The sequence below is a fragment of the Macaca thibetana genome, chromosome 10, assembly GCF_024542745.1.
Source record: "Macaca thibetana thibetana isolate TM-01 chromosome 10, ASM2454274v1, whole genome shotgun sequence".
Taxonomy (NCBI): domain Eukaryota; kingdom Metazoa; phylum Chordata; class Mammalia; order Primates; family Cercopithecidae; genus Macaca; species Macaca thibetana.
Window position 1 is genome coordinate 93,808,215 of NC_065587.1, and position 14,864 is coordinate 93,823,078.

The 14,864-nt window shown below is 55.2% G+C and overlaps 1 protein-coding gene across 4 annotated transcripts in view; it reads left to right on the forward strand.

The window, feature by feature from the left end:
* ENTPD6 (ectonucleoside triphosphate diphosphohydrolase 6) overlaps positions 1-14,652 on the forward strand; it is a 31,590-nt gene extending 16,938 nt beyond the window's left edge. For all 4 annotated transcript variants that reach the window (XM_050745487.1, XM_050745486.1, XM_050745489.1 and 1 more), the window contains exons 4-14: positions 1,641-1,784; positions 3,264-3,339; positions 4,067-4,102; positions 5,039-5,127; positions 5,852-5,931; positions 6,535-6,599; positions 9,192-9,293; positions 10,806-10,946; positions 12,047-12,103; positions 13,156-13,268; positions 13,449-14,652. In XM_050745487.1, coding sequence (XP_050601444.1) covers positions 1,641-1,784; positions 3,264-3,339; positions 4,067-4,102; positions 5,039-5,127; positions 5,852-5,931; positions 6,535-6,599; positions 9,192-9,293; positions 10,806-10,946; positions 12,047-12,103; positions 13,156-13,268; positions 13,449-13,547 — 1,002 coding nt within the window. In that variant the 3' untranslated portion in view covers positions 13,548-14,652. The remainder of the gene's footprint in view (positions 1-1,640; positions 1,785-3,263; positions 3,340-4,066; positions 4,103-5,038; positions 5,128-5,851; positions 5,932-6,534; positions 6,600-9,191; positions 9,294-10,805; positions 10,947-12,046; positions 12,104-13,155; positions 13,269-13,448) is intronic.
* Positions 14,653-14,864: the final 212 nt, after the last annotated feature.

The following is a 14,864-nucleotide window of genomic DNA, read 5'->3' on the forward strand; positions in this document are numbered from 1 at the left end:
GGGACCATAGGTGCACACCGCAATGCCCGGCTAATATATAAATGTTTTGTAGAGATGGGAGTCTTGCTGTGTTGCCCAGGGTGGTCTTGACCTCCTGGGCCCAAGTGATCCTCCCACCTCGGCCTCCCAAGATGAATTACTGGAGTGGGATTTCTGGATAGAAGGAATGTGTTTTTCCCTTGGACAGATGCAGCCCACGTGTCCCCACAGAATCACACCTGTCTACAACACCCGGCCGCCTTCCAGGCCTTCACTCTCATGCACACACCGACATAGGGCCTCATCCAGCCTTGGGTTCTGGATCCAGCACTCTGGCAGGTGAAGTGACTCCTCGATGTAGGTGTCATGGGGGTTTAGTGCCAGGAGGGACCCCAGAATTGCCTAGTGCCACACCTTTGCAATGTCCAGCGAAGCTGAGGCTCACCTGAGATTGCCCTTGAGGATTGGCACAGGTCTGGGTGTGGGCTTAGGTCACCAGGCTGCAGTAGAACAGCAGGCTTATTCTCCTGACCTGTCCTCCCCCTGCCGTGTTTCACCTGGTCCCTGTGTTCCCACACACCTGCCAGTACCACTTGCGTCACTGTTTCCTGCAGATTTTGAAAATCAGGAAAAAAAAATTTATAAAAGCAAGGGCCAGGGATGGTGGCTGACACCTCTAATCATAGCACTTTGCGGGGCTGAGGTGGGAAATGGCTTGAGGCCAGGAGTTCAAGACCAACATGGGTAACACAGAGACATAGTGTCTCTATAAGAAGTTTTTTTTTTCTTTTCTTTTTTCTTTTTTTTTTTTTGAGATGGAGTCTTGCTGTGTCACCCAGGCTGGAGTGCAGTGGCGCCATCTCGGCTCACTGCAAGCTCTGCCTCCCAGGTTCATGCCATTCTCCTGCCTCAGCCTCCTGGGTAGCTGGGACTATAGGCGCCCACCACCACACCTGGCTAATTTTTTTTTTTTTTTTTTTTTTTTTTTTTGAGACGGAGTCTCGCTCTGTCACCCAGGCTGGAGTGCAGTGGCCGGATCTCAGCTCACTGCAAGCTCCGCCTCCCGGGTTCACGCCATTCTCCGGCCTCAGCCTCCCAAGTAGCTGGGACTACAGGCGCCCGCCACCTCGCCCGGCTAGTTTTTTTTGTATTTCTTAATAGAGATGGGGTTTCACCGTGTTAGCCAGGATGGTCTCGATCTCCTGACCTCGTGATCCGCCCGTCTCGGCCTCCCAAAGTGCTGGGATTACAGGCTTGAGCCACCGCGCCCGGCCTAATTTTTTGTATTTTTAGGAGAAACAGGGTTTCACTGTGTTAACCAAGATGGTCTTGATCTCCTGACCTTGTGATCCACCTCAGCCTCCCAAAGTGCTGGGGTTATAGGCATGAGCCACCGCACCCGGCCAGAAGTTTTTAAAAATTAATTGGGCATCGTGGCTCACGCCCTTGTCCCAGCTACTTGGAAGGCTGAGGCAGGAGGATCACTTGAGCCCAGGAATTCAAGGCTGCAAATGAGCTGTGATCAAGCCACTTTACTTTAGCCTGGGCAACACAGTGAGACTGTCTCCAGAAACCAAAAAAACCCGGAAGGGTGGAAGCAGCACGTGTGACCCTGTATGCTGCATTTGACAAACCCTGCTTTGCTCTTACCGTGTTCACAGAGCGCTCAGGGAATCCAGGAACTACTGGATGTTGCTAAACAGGACATTCCATTCGACTTCTGGAAGGCCACCCCTCTGGTCCTCAAGGCCACAGCTGGCTTACGCCTGTTACCTGGAGAAAAGGCCCAGAAGTTACTACAGAAGGTGAGCCTGGCCATTCCCCAGTGCCATTAGCCAGCCCCCAGGACCTACTGATGACTAAAAACACCTGCTGTCTCACCAGTGCCGCACCATCAGGCAGGACACAGATGCTTCTGAAGAAAAGTTTGCAGCATCACTTTTAGGTGGAGGGATGGTGGGCATTGATACTTTGTTCCTTGTGACATTTAAGGTTATTCGTGTTTTCTAGAGTGAATCTGTGTTTTATAATAAGGAAAGCAGCTTGATTTTAGAAGTGTACTGTGGGCTGGGCGCAGTGGCTCATGCCTGTACTCCCAGTACTCTGGGAGGCCAAGGTGGGCAAATCATTTTGAGCCCAGCAGTTCAAGGCCAGCCTGGCCAACATAGCAAGACCTCATCTCTACCAAAAACACAAAAATTAGTTGGGCATTGTGGCGCATTCCTGTCATCCCAGCTACTTAGGAAGCTGAGGTGGGAGGATTGATTGAGCCCAGGAGGTCAAAGCTGCACTGAGCTGGTGATTATGCCACTGCACTCTAGCCTGGGCAGCAGAACAAGACCTTGTCTCAAAAAAATAAATAAAAATAAATAAAAGTGCATGGTGCCTTCAAGGGACTTGATCCTGGTCAGAAGTTGGTGTGTGCTGAGCCCCGGTGCTGCAGCTGAAGCCTGCTTGTTCCCCATGGCAGCTGCTCATCCTGCTCCTGGTCTGATGCTCATACATGACTGTCGAAGAGGCCCTGTGGCATCTCCCAGTCCCGGCACGTCAGGGCCAGTGTGTCCCCAGCCGCCCAGCATTCCACACTGGGTCCTCCTCACCCTCTGTGCTGCCTCCACCCATTTACTTGTGGGAGGAGGGCACAGGGCACGCCTGTCAGGGTCCCTCACAGGGTTGGATTGTGGGGCATGTGTGCAGGTGGGGTGTGCAGAGGTGCTGAAGCTTCTGTGGGTAGATTTTGCTGAAAGGTGGGCAAGAAAATACCCCCAGAGGCCAGGGCCCTGGTGAAGGTTGCTGTCTGCCTTGGAGGACTTCCGGCTCCTTTATCTCACATCCCAAAGCAGGGCAATGTTTAGAGCCCAGCAGGCCCAGTGTGCCCCAGCTTCCCCCAGTCTGTGCAGCCCCCAGAGCCCTTCTGAGCCCCAGCTGGCTTAGGACAGGGTCTCCAGGGCAGCATGGGCCTCAGCGAGCCCTGGCGGTAGATTAACTTGCAATGGATTAGAGAGGCCTGAGCAGACTCACAGAACATTGGCAGGTGCCCCTGGGATTTCGTTACTGCCTGCCAATAGCATGATGCAAAACCCTTGACCATAAATTCTAAAGGATGAAGAAAGCTGATCTGAGTGCAGTAGTATTTGCGACTAATTGATCACAACCAGTTACAGATTTTTTTGTTCTTCTCCACCCATACTGCTTCACTTGACTGACTAGCTAGCTAGCTAAATAAATAAATATATTCATTCATTCATTCTAAAGGATGAATTAATGTCTCTCTTTACATTTAGGTGAAAGAAGTGTTTAAAGCATCACCTTTCCTTGTAGGGGATGACTGTGTTTCCATCATGAACGGAACAGATGAAGGTAAAGTGTCTGGAAGCGCCTCTGTACGGTAGGGCTGTGCGGTGAGGTGGGCGGGAGCGATCCTGCTGCTTCTAACCATCCCCCACCCCGCCCCGTGTGGGAGCCTCCTCCCCTGTCAGGTGCTCAAGTGAAGAATCATGGCTGTTACAGCCCTGTTCTGAGTTACAATTGACATGTCACAAAAGGGTCTTTTTGGGGTCATTGTCAGAGACAGATTATCTTGACCAACCCCAAACCTGGCACGAATGGAGCTTGTAAAAAACATCGTGTTTTTAGTTTTAAGAACATTTGGAGAGAATCTCCAGTTGCCGCCACATTTAGAATGTTGTTGCATTGTTAATTCTAAGAGACATTTAAGGTTCCTCACTGGCTTATGATGGGTCTTCAATATGACCTTGAGAATGAGTGTGTATGGAGGAGGAAGGGGAGCACTGTGTTCTTTTTCTGCTTCTTCCAAAAAGAGGAGGCCAGTAATAACCGGAGGAGAGAAGCGGCGTTTGGTGAAGTGCTTTAGAATTCAGTTTGCTGTCTCCCGGACAGTCAGCCGGAAGCTGCTGGATGCATTTACGAGAAATGCTCCTCTCTGCCGATGATCCAAAGGCTGGGTGTAGTGCAGAAGTGATCCCTTCGTGCTCCCCAGATCTGAAAATTGTCATTTAACGGTCCTGTGCGTTATGCTCTCAGCATCTCAAGTGATTAAAATAATGCCTGTGACACTCTCTTGTAGGCGTTTCGGCGTGGATCACCGTCAACTTCCTGACAGGTGTGTGCACACTGCATCACAGAGGCTAGCCGCCACAGACGCCTGCGGAGGGCTGGGCCAGGCCTTTCGAGAGCAGGAGCCTCATTTCTGCTCTTTAAGATAACCCCTCAGGGTTTGGCAATGTTGCTGACTGACCATAGGGTGTTGGGGATGGATGGGGTCAGCCATCTGACTCACAGGTGTAGATGCTAGGAGTGGGGTGCTTCTCTGCAGATCTGGGGCATTTTTCTCCCAGCACAGCCCCTGCCCTGTCGCCTGCAGAACATCCACCAGGACCCCCATCCTCTCATTTCTAAGAGAAGTAATGAATCAAACCAGTCATATCTTCCAATATTGAATGTGATGTGAACGCTATTCACCTTCTAATTAGGTTCCTCTGCTGTAGGTGGAACAGGGAACGGAAACATCTGTTTTTAGAAACAAGTGACAAGGAGTCAGTTTTCTTAGCGCATGTGGATTTTTGTCCCTTTGCTGGAATTATGGGAAAGAGCAGTGTTTCTGATGTACGTACAAAAAGGAAAGAAATTTCCTGTCAGGTTTGCCCATTTGCCACTTTGGGGGATAGAAATGTTAGGAGGTGGGTTGGGAGCCTCCGCCTGAGATGCTCTGGGGAGTGGAGACAGGCTGATCAGAGCAGGGCCCAGCTCTTCCTGGGAGCTAGGCGAGCGGCCTCCCTCCCAGTTGATTCAGCAGTTTCAGTATCTCCCCTGAAGGTTCGTGCTTTTCCGTCAGGATCCAAATTAAACCACAGCTGGTGGAGCCATTACTCTTGTCCCTTAGATGTATAGTGTATCCTTAAATGGAGATTTGTCAATAGTTGAGCTACTTCTCTGTCTTGTTTTTCTTTCCCCTGAGGGCCTGGCTTTCACCCTGGCTTTTCTGCTGTTCTCACTATCTTACTAATGCCCCGTGCTGTTTTTGCTTGCTGTGCTCCAGGCAGCTTGAAAACTCCAGGAGGGAGTAGCGTGGGCATGCTGGACTTGGGCGGAGGATCCACTCAGATTGCCTTCCTGCCACGCGTAGAGGTAACGAGCCCCTGCCGACCACACGCTCTTCCCACCCCGCATGGGGGTGCAGGGTGGGGCCTGCTGAGGTGCTGCGGGGTGGGGTTGGCCAGGCCTCTGGACCCCTGCGGTCATTTCCTCGTCTGAGAGCTGGACTCACTCACAGATGATGTTTCTGGCTTGGAGTTTTAATTCCACCAGGAAAAAAGCCAAAAACAGAAATTTGGTCTTTAGAGGGGTGATAAACTAGAGAATAACTAGAAACGTTTGGGCCAGAGGGTGTGAAGTGCTGCCCCCCTGCCCTTCAGGGTTCCAAAAGGAACAAGAGCAGAAAGAAGATTTCGTCCAGTTCGTAGGTTGGGAGGGAGCTTCCAACCTTTTCAACGAAAACACTTCCCATTGAGGCGTCTGCTGCTCTAAAAACAGTTCCCTCCTCACCCACTCATCCTCCTGTTGTGGGTAGTTTTCCATGGTAGGGTGGGCTTGTAGGTACTGATATGATCATCGTCGTGGCTGTGCCGTGTTTGTCAGCATGGGAGGGGTTGCCTGTGGGAAAGAGGCACCGTTCTTCACTGGGATGTTGGCTCCTCATTGCCTGCTCCTGTCTCGCAACCAGCAACCTAGTGAACACCTCCTTTAATTGGCTGCACCTGACCATCCCCTTTCTTTCAAACGAATTCAGTGGGTGGAGGAGAATTTTCTAGAAAGACCAGCAGCAAGCATAGTTACCCTCGTTCTTCCCCAGGGCACCCTGCAGGCCTCCCCACCCGGCTACCTGACGGCACTGCGGATGTTTAACAGGACCTACAAACTCTATTCCTACAGGTCTGCTTTCGGGAATAGGCGTGGGGAGGCGCCATGGGGCGGGTATGTAGCTCCTGGGGCCTCACATGGCCCTCTTGAGGTCATGGATGGCAGATCCTGGTATTCCTGTGCTGGGAATCCACCCAGACCTCTCTGTCCTCCTCCTCCTCCCACCTCCTCTGTCCTCCTTTGTCCTTTAATTTGTCTACAGTACAGCATATTCCTCCTTGTGTGCTTATTCTGTTCTGCTTTGGAGAAGGTTTGAGAAGTGGGAGGAACCAGGGCTGCACAGGAGTGTTCCGGGCCACCTATTGCCATGTGCAGGCTTCAGTCGATTCTTGTTACAAAGCAGGAGCATCCCAGACTGGGGTCGAGTCAGTCCCACTTGCCACAGTGTCTGCAGCTCCTGGATGAGCTTCTGCCATATGATAGGCCCTCGCGTGTTGAATTAATTAGCTAAGTTTCTTCAACTGACAGAAAGAGGCTTTTAGAAGGAGCAGAGAAGCTCACTAACTGCCTTGCTGCAAGCTCCCCCTTCCCCACTCGGGCTGGGTCTCAGAGGTGAGCCTGCCATGCCCTGTACCTGCCATGGCAGCTGCCCTCACTAAGGTGTCGTTCCCACAGCTACCTCGGGCTCGGGCTGATGTCGGCACGCCTGGCGATCCTGGGCGGCGTGGAGGGGCAGCCTGGTGAGTGGACATGTTGCCCCGGGCCCGCTCTTGCAGCCTCTGCCCTCCATTCTCAGTGGGAATGAGGAGCCCCTTGGGAGGGCGGCAGCTTGGCCCTGGGGGAGAGGTCCCTGCTCCCCTTCCGCCCCACTGCTGTCCCGCTGCACGCTAGGCACCCGGCCAGGCCGGGGCATGCGAGTGGAGGGCTGTGCTGCAGACCTTGTTGGTGGCAACCTGATGGGGCAGGAACCCAGGGTGGTGGTGTACCTGTCCACGTTCCAAGGTATTTCTTTCTTTCTTTTGAGACAATGTCTCACTCACTCTGCCACCCAGGCTGGAGTGCAGTAGCATGATCCCAGCTCACTGCAGCCTCTGCCTTCCGGGTTCCAGCAGTTCTCATGCCTCAGGCTCCCCAGTAGCTGGGACTACAGATGTGTACCACCACACCCAGCTAATTTTTGTATTTTTAGTAGAGACGGGGTTTCACCATGTTGGCTAGGCTGGTCTCGAAATCCTGCCTTCAAATGATTGCCTGCCTTGGCTTTCCAAAGTGCTGGGATTACAGGCGTGAGCCACGACACCCAGCCCCAAGTTATTTTTTAAAAGATGCTGGTGAAATCCCTTCTGAAGCACTGAGCTGAAACTGAGGGAACCAGGGAACTGCACACTCATTCCCTACGTTGGGAGCCAGCTTTAGGGATGTGAAGACAGGACCTTGTTCAGACAGCACAGGAGGGCCGTGGGGTGGGTGCTCGGCTCTTGCCATCGGGAAAGGTTTTCTCTCTCGCTTATGATTCCAGCCTTGCAAGAACATCCCACCTCCCTTGCTCTGCGAAGGGTCATGAAATGTGGGCTTGGCCCTTCCTGAGATGTGGAGTTGGCCTGGGGACGCAGCCTGCATCAGGGCCAGGGCCTCTGCTGCTTACAATGGGCATCACAACGGGCATGGACTTAGGAGATCTCAGGATTGCCATGGTCTGCTTCAGGGTCGGGGGCACGGCCCTGAGGCTGGTGGCACCTATCTTCCCTGATGGAACTGACCAGGCCACAGAGGCCTTCCCAAGGCCTTAGTGTCTGATGTGTGTATGAGGCGCTCAGCAGCGCCCACGTGTGCTCCCGCCAAATGCCCTTACCTCAGCCCCCAGTGCCCCATTGGCCTAGCACCCCTGCCCACCTCTTCCAAGGGCCTGGTATCTGACAGAGTAGGTTGTTCAACTAGAATTTTCATTCTCCCAGGCATGCCCTACTTCAGTTCTTTCTTTCAAATCGTGGTGTTTATCTTCATAATGGTATTTCTTTTGTTGCAAACAAAAACCATGTCTATGTCTCAGAAACACCTGCAGCCCTTATTCTGGGGCCAAAAAACACCTATTATTTAGCCAATGAGGAAAGCCAGGTACCTCTTTGCCCCTTGTGGTTCCCAGGGAGTCGCGGTTCAGACACTGAGTCGTCTCCCACCCAGCAGAGCAGCAAGAAGGTCTCCTCGTCAGGCTGTACAAAGTGCCTGTTTTGGACACTTGGGGGCTGTGAGGACCCAGGAGAATGAGTCTCTCTGTTTTGTTACTGGTTATTGCATAACAGACCCCCCCAAGTAGAGTGAAAGAACAGCAAACAGCAGTCACGGCTGGAATCTCATGGCTGACCACACAGGCTTATCTGGGTGGCACCTCTGCTGGGGTTCTGGGGATCTGTGCACGTGCCTGTGGCTGTGGTGGCAGTCTAGATCCCCCCGCTGGGGTCCTGGGGGTCTGTGCAGGTGCATATGGCTGTGGCAGCTGTCTAGACCCCCTTGCTGGAGTCCTGGGGGTCTGTGCAGGTACATGTGGCTGTGGCAGCTGTCTAGATCCCCCACTGGGGTCCTGGGAGTCTGTGCAGGTGCATACGGCTGGGGCAGCTGTCTAGACTGGGTCTGTGCACGTGCCTGTTGCTGGGCGGCTATCTAGACCTGGGCGCCCTTCCACATGGCCTTGCCCCAGCAGAGCAGCCTGGGATGCTTTTGCAGTGGCTTTAGAAAAGGAAGGCTACCCTGAGGTCACCATTTCCTGCCCATTCCATCAAGGAAAGCAGGCCCAGGCCAGAGTCCAAGGATGGGACCAGCACCTTTTGGTGGGACAGCAGCCTGCCGTCCTCAAGCATGATGCTGGGGCCAGCCCTGGGACCAATATGCTTTGTTTGCTGATTTTGAGCCCCCGGCTTGTGTGTATTGGAGCAGCAGATTCCATTCAAGGCATGGTGGCACCTGGCGGCACTTGTCCTGGCCCTGCCACCAACCTACCAGCTATTCACCGCCTCAGTCACCTATAAAACTGGGAGATGATGGCTCCCCTCCTAAGAGGACTGTTGTCACACTTCACTGAACAGCCCTTGGCCCAGTACCTGGCACCCAACATGCCCAGGGCCATGGGCTGGGCATGGTCCTGGTAGCGGTGTGCTTCCTGGCTGAAGAGGCTTTGCTGCTGCTTCCCAGGGAGGTGTTGCCTTCCCAGTGGACCTGGAAGCCACTCAGATTCCACCATCCAGTGTCAAGCCAGGGCCTCCATGACTCCTGGCTCAGCCCTAGTCCATGGCAGTGATACACCTTCCTTTCTCTTTCCTTTTTAATCTCTGTTTCAGCTAAGGATGGAAAGGAGTTGGTCAGCCCTTGCTTGTCTCCCAGTTTCAAAGGAGAGTGGGAACACGCAGAAGTCACATACAGGGTTTCGGGGCAGAAAGCAGGTATGGGGAAGGTTGCTGCTTGTTGGGTTCTGCGGGAGAGAGTGGCGGCCTCCTCTCCCCCTTGCCTTTCCCACATCCCATGGGACGCTCCACAGGAGGCTCCTGACCTCTCCTTGAAGAGCCTGTACCTGCCCTGGAAGTGAAGGTGGTTCGGCTGCAGGGGCCTGTGCCTGTGCTGAGAGCTGGTTCCTTCCCTCTGCCTCTGCTCAGCACTCCCCTGACTGTCACCAGAAGCTTCCTCCTGAGGGCTGATTTCCTAACAGGCCTGCAGGGAGGAAGGACTGGACCAGCTCGGGGCTCAGATGCAGGACTGGGGCTGGGAGCCCAGGCACTCTGTGCTGTGCTGGGAGGGAGTGAGGGAGGATCTGCTCCTACCTATCCTGCTCGAGGCCATGGAGCCCACTCTTGTCCACTGGCCCTGGGCAGGCTCTGGTGCTCTGCACCCTTGCAGTTTCTTCTGAGAGAAATGTTCAAACACCACTCCCAGACTGGGCACTCAGCATGAGGAGTGCGTGCCTTCAGGAACTGTACAGGTCCCTCCAACTCAGTCACCCACTGGTGCATGTGCTGGGGGGCCGCATCAGGCACAGCAGAAGTGCGCAGCTGCGTTCCACAGGAGGAGCCAGACAATGAAGCTCATCGGAAAGGCCTTCCAGGAGAAATAACCTGGGGGTGGGGGTCTGAGAGGGCGACTGCAGCTGTAACTAGGACAGCCAAGGATGGCCTCGTGGGGTAACATGGGATCTAAGACAGGAGGTGGTTTAAAGGAACTGCACAGATCTGAAGCAGCAGCACCCCAGGCCGGGCAAACAGCACACACCGGGGCCCTCTGGCAGCTGCTGTGTTTAATGAATGAGGAGGAGGTGGTGTGGCTTGGCGAGGGACAGCAGGAGGAAATGAGATCAAAGGGTCGGAGCGTGGGTCTATGGACCATGGGAACCCTGGAAGCACTCGGAAGGACGGGGCCTGGTGGAGCAGGACTGGGAAAGCTGGGAAGCCGGGTCAAGGTGTGGGGTGTAGAGGCGCCCTCAGATGTCCACACAGTCCATTGGCCTCCGGGGTCCTCTGTTCCTGCTCTCCCCTAAGCCATGGGAGCTTGGCAAGTGAGCTGGGCCTCCGCTTCCTTATCTATGACATAGGGAGGGTGCAGGACCCCCGAGGAGGTGGGACGCAGGCCTGGCAGAGGGGGTATGCAGGGCAGATGGTCCCGACAGGCCAGAGGCTGGCTGGTATCAGGCATCAGCAGCCTCCTCCTCAGAGTCCAGGTCTGCGGCTGCTTCATGCCCACAGTCTTCGCTCCCTGCCCCGGGACCAACAGTGCCCTGGCTCCTGAGGGCTGCTTTGGACCTTGTGGGGAGCAACCCCAACTTGGGGTGGGGTCTTAGGGGCTTCTGGACCTGCCTTTTCCTGACCATTCAGGTCAGGGTCTCAAGTCCCCTGGGAGGGGCCCCAAGCAGCTGTGAGGCCTGGTGCTCGGAGCCCACTGACTGCTAGCCTTGTGCTTGTCCCCAGTGGCAAGCCTGCACGAGCTGTGTGCTGCCAGAGTGTTAGAGGTCCTTCGGAACAGAGTGCACAGGACGGAGGAAGTGAAGCATGTGGACTTCTATGCTTTCTCCTACTACTACGACCTTGCAGCTGGTGTGGGCCTCATAGGTAAGGGGGCCCGGATGGGCTGAGCAGGAAGTTCCGGGCGGCGGGGGGCGGGCGTGGAGGGCGTGTGCTCCCCAAGGCAGAGGGCCGGTGTCCGGCAAGCAACCCTGTTGCCGCATCCCGGCAGGAGGCCAGAAGTAGATTTGGGAAGGCGTCTCGTCCTGAGTGGGAAGAGATCAGTTCTTGGAGCCCTTCAGTAAAACCTCGTGGCTGGTGACTTGCTGTTGATTCCAGTTCCTGCTAGAAGGCAGGTCCTGCCCTGCACTGGCCCACGTTGTCTCCTGGCTACAGGAGGCCTCCTGTGACCTGCGGGTGGCTGCCCCGTCCCCGTGGGAGGGATCAGCTCACTGAATGTGGAGTCTCTCCGACTCACCCTGCACAGCCCAGGAAGCCAGATTAGGGCGGAAAAGGGTATTCAGAGTTTGCTGAGGCTGGTGGTGGTCAGGCTGTGTGGGGACTCTGGAGGGGGTTGCAGAGTCACTACCATGGTGAGAACATCAGAATGTATGGCCTGTGGTAAGGATAAGAACACTACTGTTTTAAATAAGCTAACACAGTGCTGGCTCTCTGGGCCCCGCGGCCTCCGGTGGGTGTCTGTGCTGACAAAGCTACCGCTGACTGGCCTGGGTGGAAGATGGGTGGTCAAGGTGGAAGGCCACCAATAAACCACCCCTCACTTTATTTTTCAATAACTTTTCTTTTTTTTTTTTTTTTTTTTTTACATTTGGGAAACTGAAACCAGAATACTGTTGCTGAGCTCAGTGCTATGGCTTCAGGAAACATTTCAATTTCTCTACTTTTATTTTTCTTAACTTAAAATTTTACTCAATTTGGGGTCCTGGGTTCCTGGTGAGCTCTCTCGGGCGACACTGCAGGGTTGGGATGTGGGGTAACCCTCTCAGCCCCCAAGCCCACCCCACGCCACATCACCCAGAAGCTGCCCTCAGAGCATGTGAGTGGCCGTCTACAGCTGGAAGGCCTGCCTCAGAAGCCAGTCAGTGCCTTGGGGCTCTCAGGCTGGCGTTCCCCGCGCCAGCCTTGTGTCTCAGTGGCATCGCCAGCCTCACGGTGCTCCTGCAGACTGGGTGTTGTGTCCCCCACAGATGCGGAGAAGGGAGGCAGCCTGGTGGTGGGGGACTTTGAGATCGCAGCCAAGTATGGTGAGTGATGCTACGGGGGCCGTCTTAGCAGGTGCAGGTGCTGCATGGTGCTCGTGACGCAGGCGCTGGCCCTGACTCTCCTGGGTGTAGCCCCTCCTAAACGGTGGCCACAGGCAGGGGCCTTGGCGGCCCCAGCTGAGAAAGGACCACCGTCCTCGTCCCACCCCCATGGGGTCGTGAGGAACTGGGTCCCTCGATTCCACTTCCTCTGATGCCATTTTACTACTACTAGGGTAACCCCAAGAGTGATTTCCCCTGGGATGTCCCAGTAAGTTCATGATTGTCACACAACCCTTAAGAAGCCGAGGCCCTGCAGAGTGGAGCCTGGGATGTGGGGTGGAGGGCTGTCCCCGGGGTCGCAGGTGACTAGCCCAGCAGAACCTGTGCCACACACCTTGTCCCTCCACCGTCTCCTTCATGCCTGGTCCAGCAACCAAGCCTTGGCGAACATCTCCTGCTCTTGGTTGCCCTTCCCAATGTGTGGGTCCAAAGAGCTGAACTTTGTACATCTTTCCAGAAAAAGTACTACCCTTCCCCTCCCCCAAAAGTGGCTTTTTTTAAAGCTTTTGTGTCATTTTCCCAGTTGTGCCCATGGACACTGGGTATCCACAACTACAGCAGGAAAAGGCTTTGAGCCATAATCCCAGGACAGTTCTTGGTAGATTTGACCTTCCTCAAAGAGCAGGAGTGGATTGTTCTGAGCTGGTTTTGGTGTTTTCTTTCCCCAGAAAGCTTACGTTTTATTCAGGTTGACACCTGGGAGAGGTGTCCAGGGTCTTAGATGTAGAAATGTGGCTTGGGAGACGTTGGCCCATGACCCTAACACCAGGTGTGAAGTCCCCTTGGAGCCCAGACCCAGTGGCAGCCGAGGTTGCTGCCCACCTGCCTGTGCTGTGCACTAGGCGCCTTCTGCGCTCAGCTGCAGTCTTGTCTGTGAATCCGGAGTGCGGAGCCAGCGGGTGCCTGTAGTGGGTGGAATTGGGGTCTGCACTTGCCCCTCCGCCCCTGGGTGGGAGTCACCTGGAGCCTGAAGGGATGTGTCTCATCCCCAGTGTGTCGGACCCTGGAGACACAGCCACAGAGCAGCCCCTTTGCGTGCATGGACCTCACCTACGTCAGCTTGCTACTCCAGGAGTTCGGCTTTCCCAGGAGCAAAGTGCTGAAGGTAAGGGTGCCCTCAGGGCACACCCCAGCCCCTTTATGGAGTGAGGGGCCTGAAACCACTTCTCTGGTTACTGGGGTTGTGTCCCCCAGCCCATCCCTGGCTTCCAAGGAGCCGCAGCCTCTGATGCACAAGCCTTTCCTGTCTGCGTGATGGTCCCCTCTCCCTCTCTGTCTTTTCAAGCTCACTCGGAAAATTGACAATGTTGAGACCAGCTGGGCTCTGGGGGCCATTTTTCATTACATCGACTCCCTGAACAGACAGAAGAGTCCAGCCTCATAGCAGCCGAGCCACCCCTGTCCCCGTCAGCAGTGTCTGCATAAATCCTCCTGTCCTGGACGTGACTTCATCCTGAGGAGCCACAGTACAGGCTGTGGTGGCACTTTCTGCACACTGACTCTGGGACTTGCAGAAGGCCTGGTGCTGCCCTGGCATCAGCCTCTTCCAGTAACATCTGGCCAGAGGGCTGTCTGGACCTGGGCCCTGCCCAATGCCCCCTGCCTGCCTGGGCTCCAAGTGGGCAGGACCAGGACAGAACCACAGGCACACACTGAGGGGCAGCATGGTTCCCTGCCTACCCTCCCCGTGCCCCGTCCGCGGGGCTGTGGCTGCTGCCGTGCGTGTCCCTGCGATGGGAGTCTTGTCTCCCAACCTGTCAGTTTCCTCCCCAGGGCAGATCTCCCCTTCCTGCGAGAGTCTGGGAGGTGGTGCAGGCTGTCCTGGCTGCTCTGGGGAAGCCAAGGGACAGCCATCACACCCCTGAGACAGTGGGTCTGGGCGGCACCACTGGCAACTCTGGACTTGAGCGTGTTTGCCTCTTCCTTGGGTATGAATGTGTGAGTTCACCCAGAGGCCTGCTCTCCTCACACCCTGTGTGGTTTGGGGTTAATGATGGAGGGAGACACCTCCTCACGGATGGCAAGTGCCTACTCTTCAGGGAATCTCCCAGCATGGGCGATGCCAGGCGTGAGCTGCTGTAAACAATTTGTGGCTGTGCTGCTTGAGTGACGTCTCTGTCATGTGGGTGCCAAGTGCTTGTGTAGAAACTGTGTTCTGAGCCCCCTTTTCTGGACACCGACTGTGTCCTGTGAATGTATCGCTACTGTGAACCATTGCCGCCTAGCCAGGGCCATGTCTTAGACGCAGCTGTGCTGCGGGTCGGCTGAGCCACAGTCCCAGAACCAAGCTCTCGGTGTCTCGGGCCACAGTCCATCCACCTCGGGCTGACCCCACCTCCTCCATGGACAGTGTGAGCCCCGAGCCATGCGTCCTGCTCAGTGTGGCATGGGTTCCCAGGGCCGAGCCCGCCCCGCTGCTTCAGTGAATGTACAGTGCCCGGCACGAGCTGAACCTCATGTGTTCTACTCCCAATAAAAGGTTGACAGGGGCTTCCCCTCCTCTGGGCTTCCTCTCGTTGAGTGACAGCAGTACTTGCCCACCTGGCACCTGAGATCCCTGTTTACTAAAGCTTAGAAAAACTGCCAAACGGGGTGGTGTATTTCCAGTCCTGTCGACGTCCCTCCTGAGGACGCAGCAGTGGAGGGCCCCTGGGGGCCGGGGCTGGTGAAGGGTCTGGCTAATGGCCCCAGCCCTCCCAGC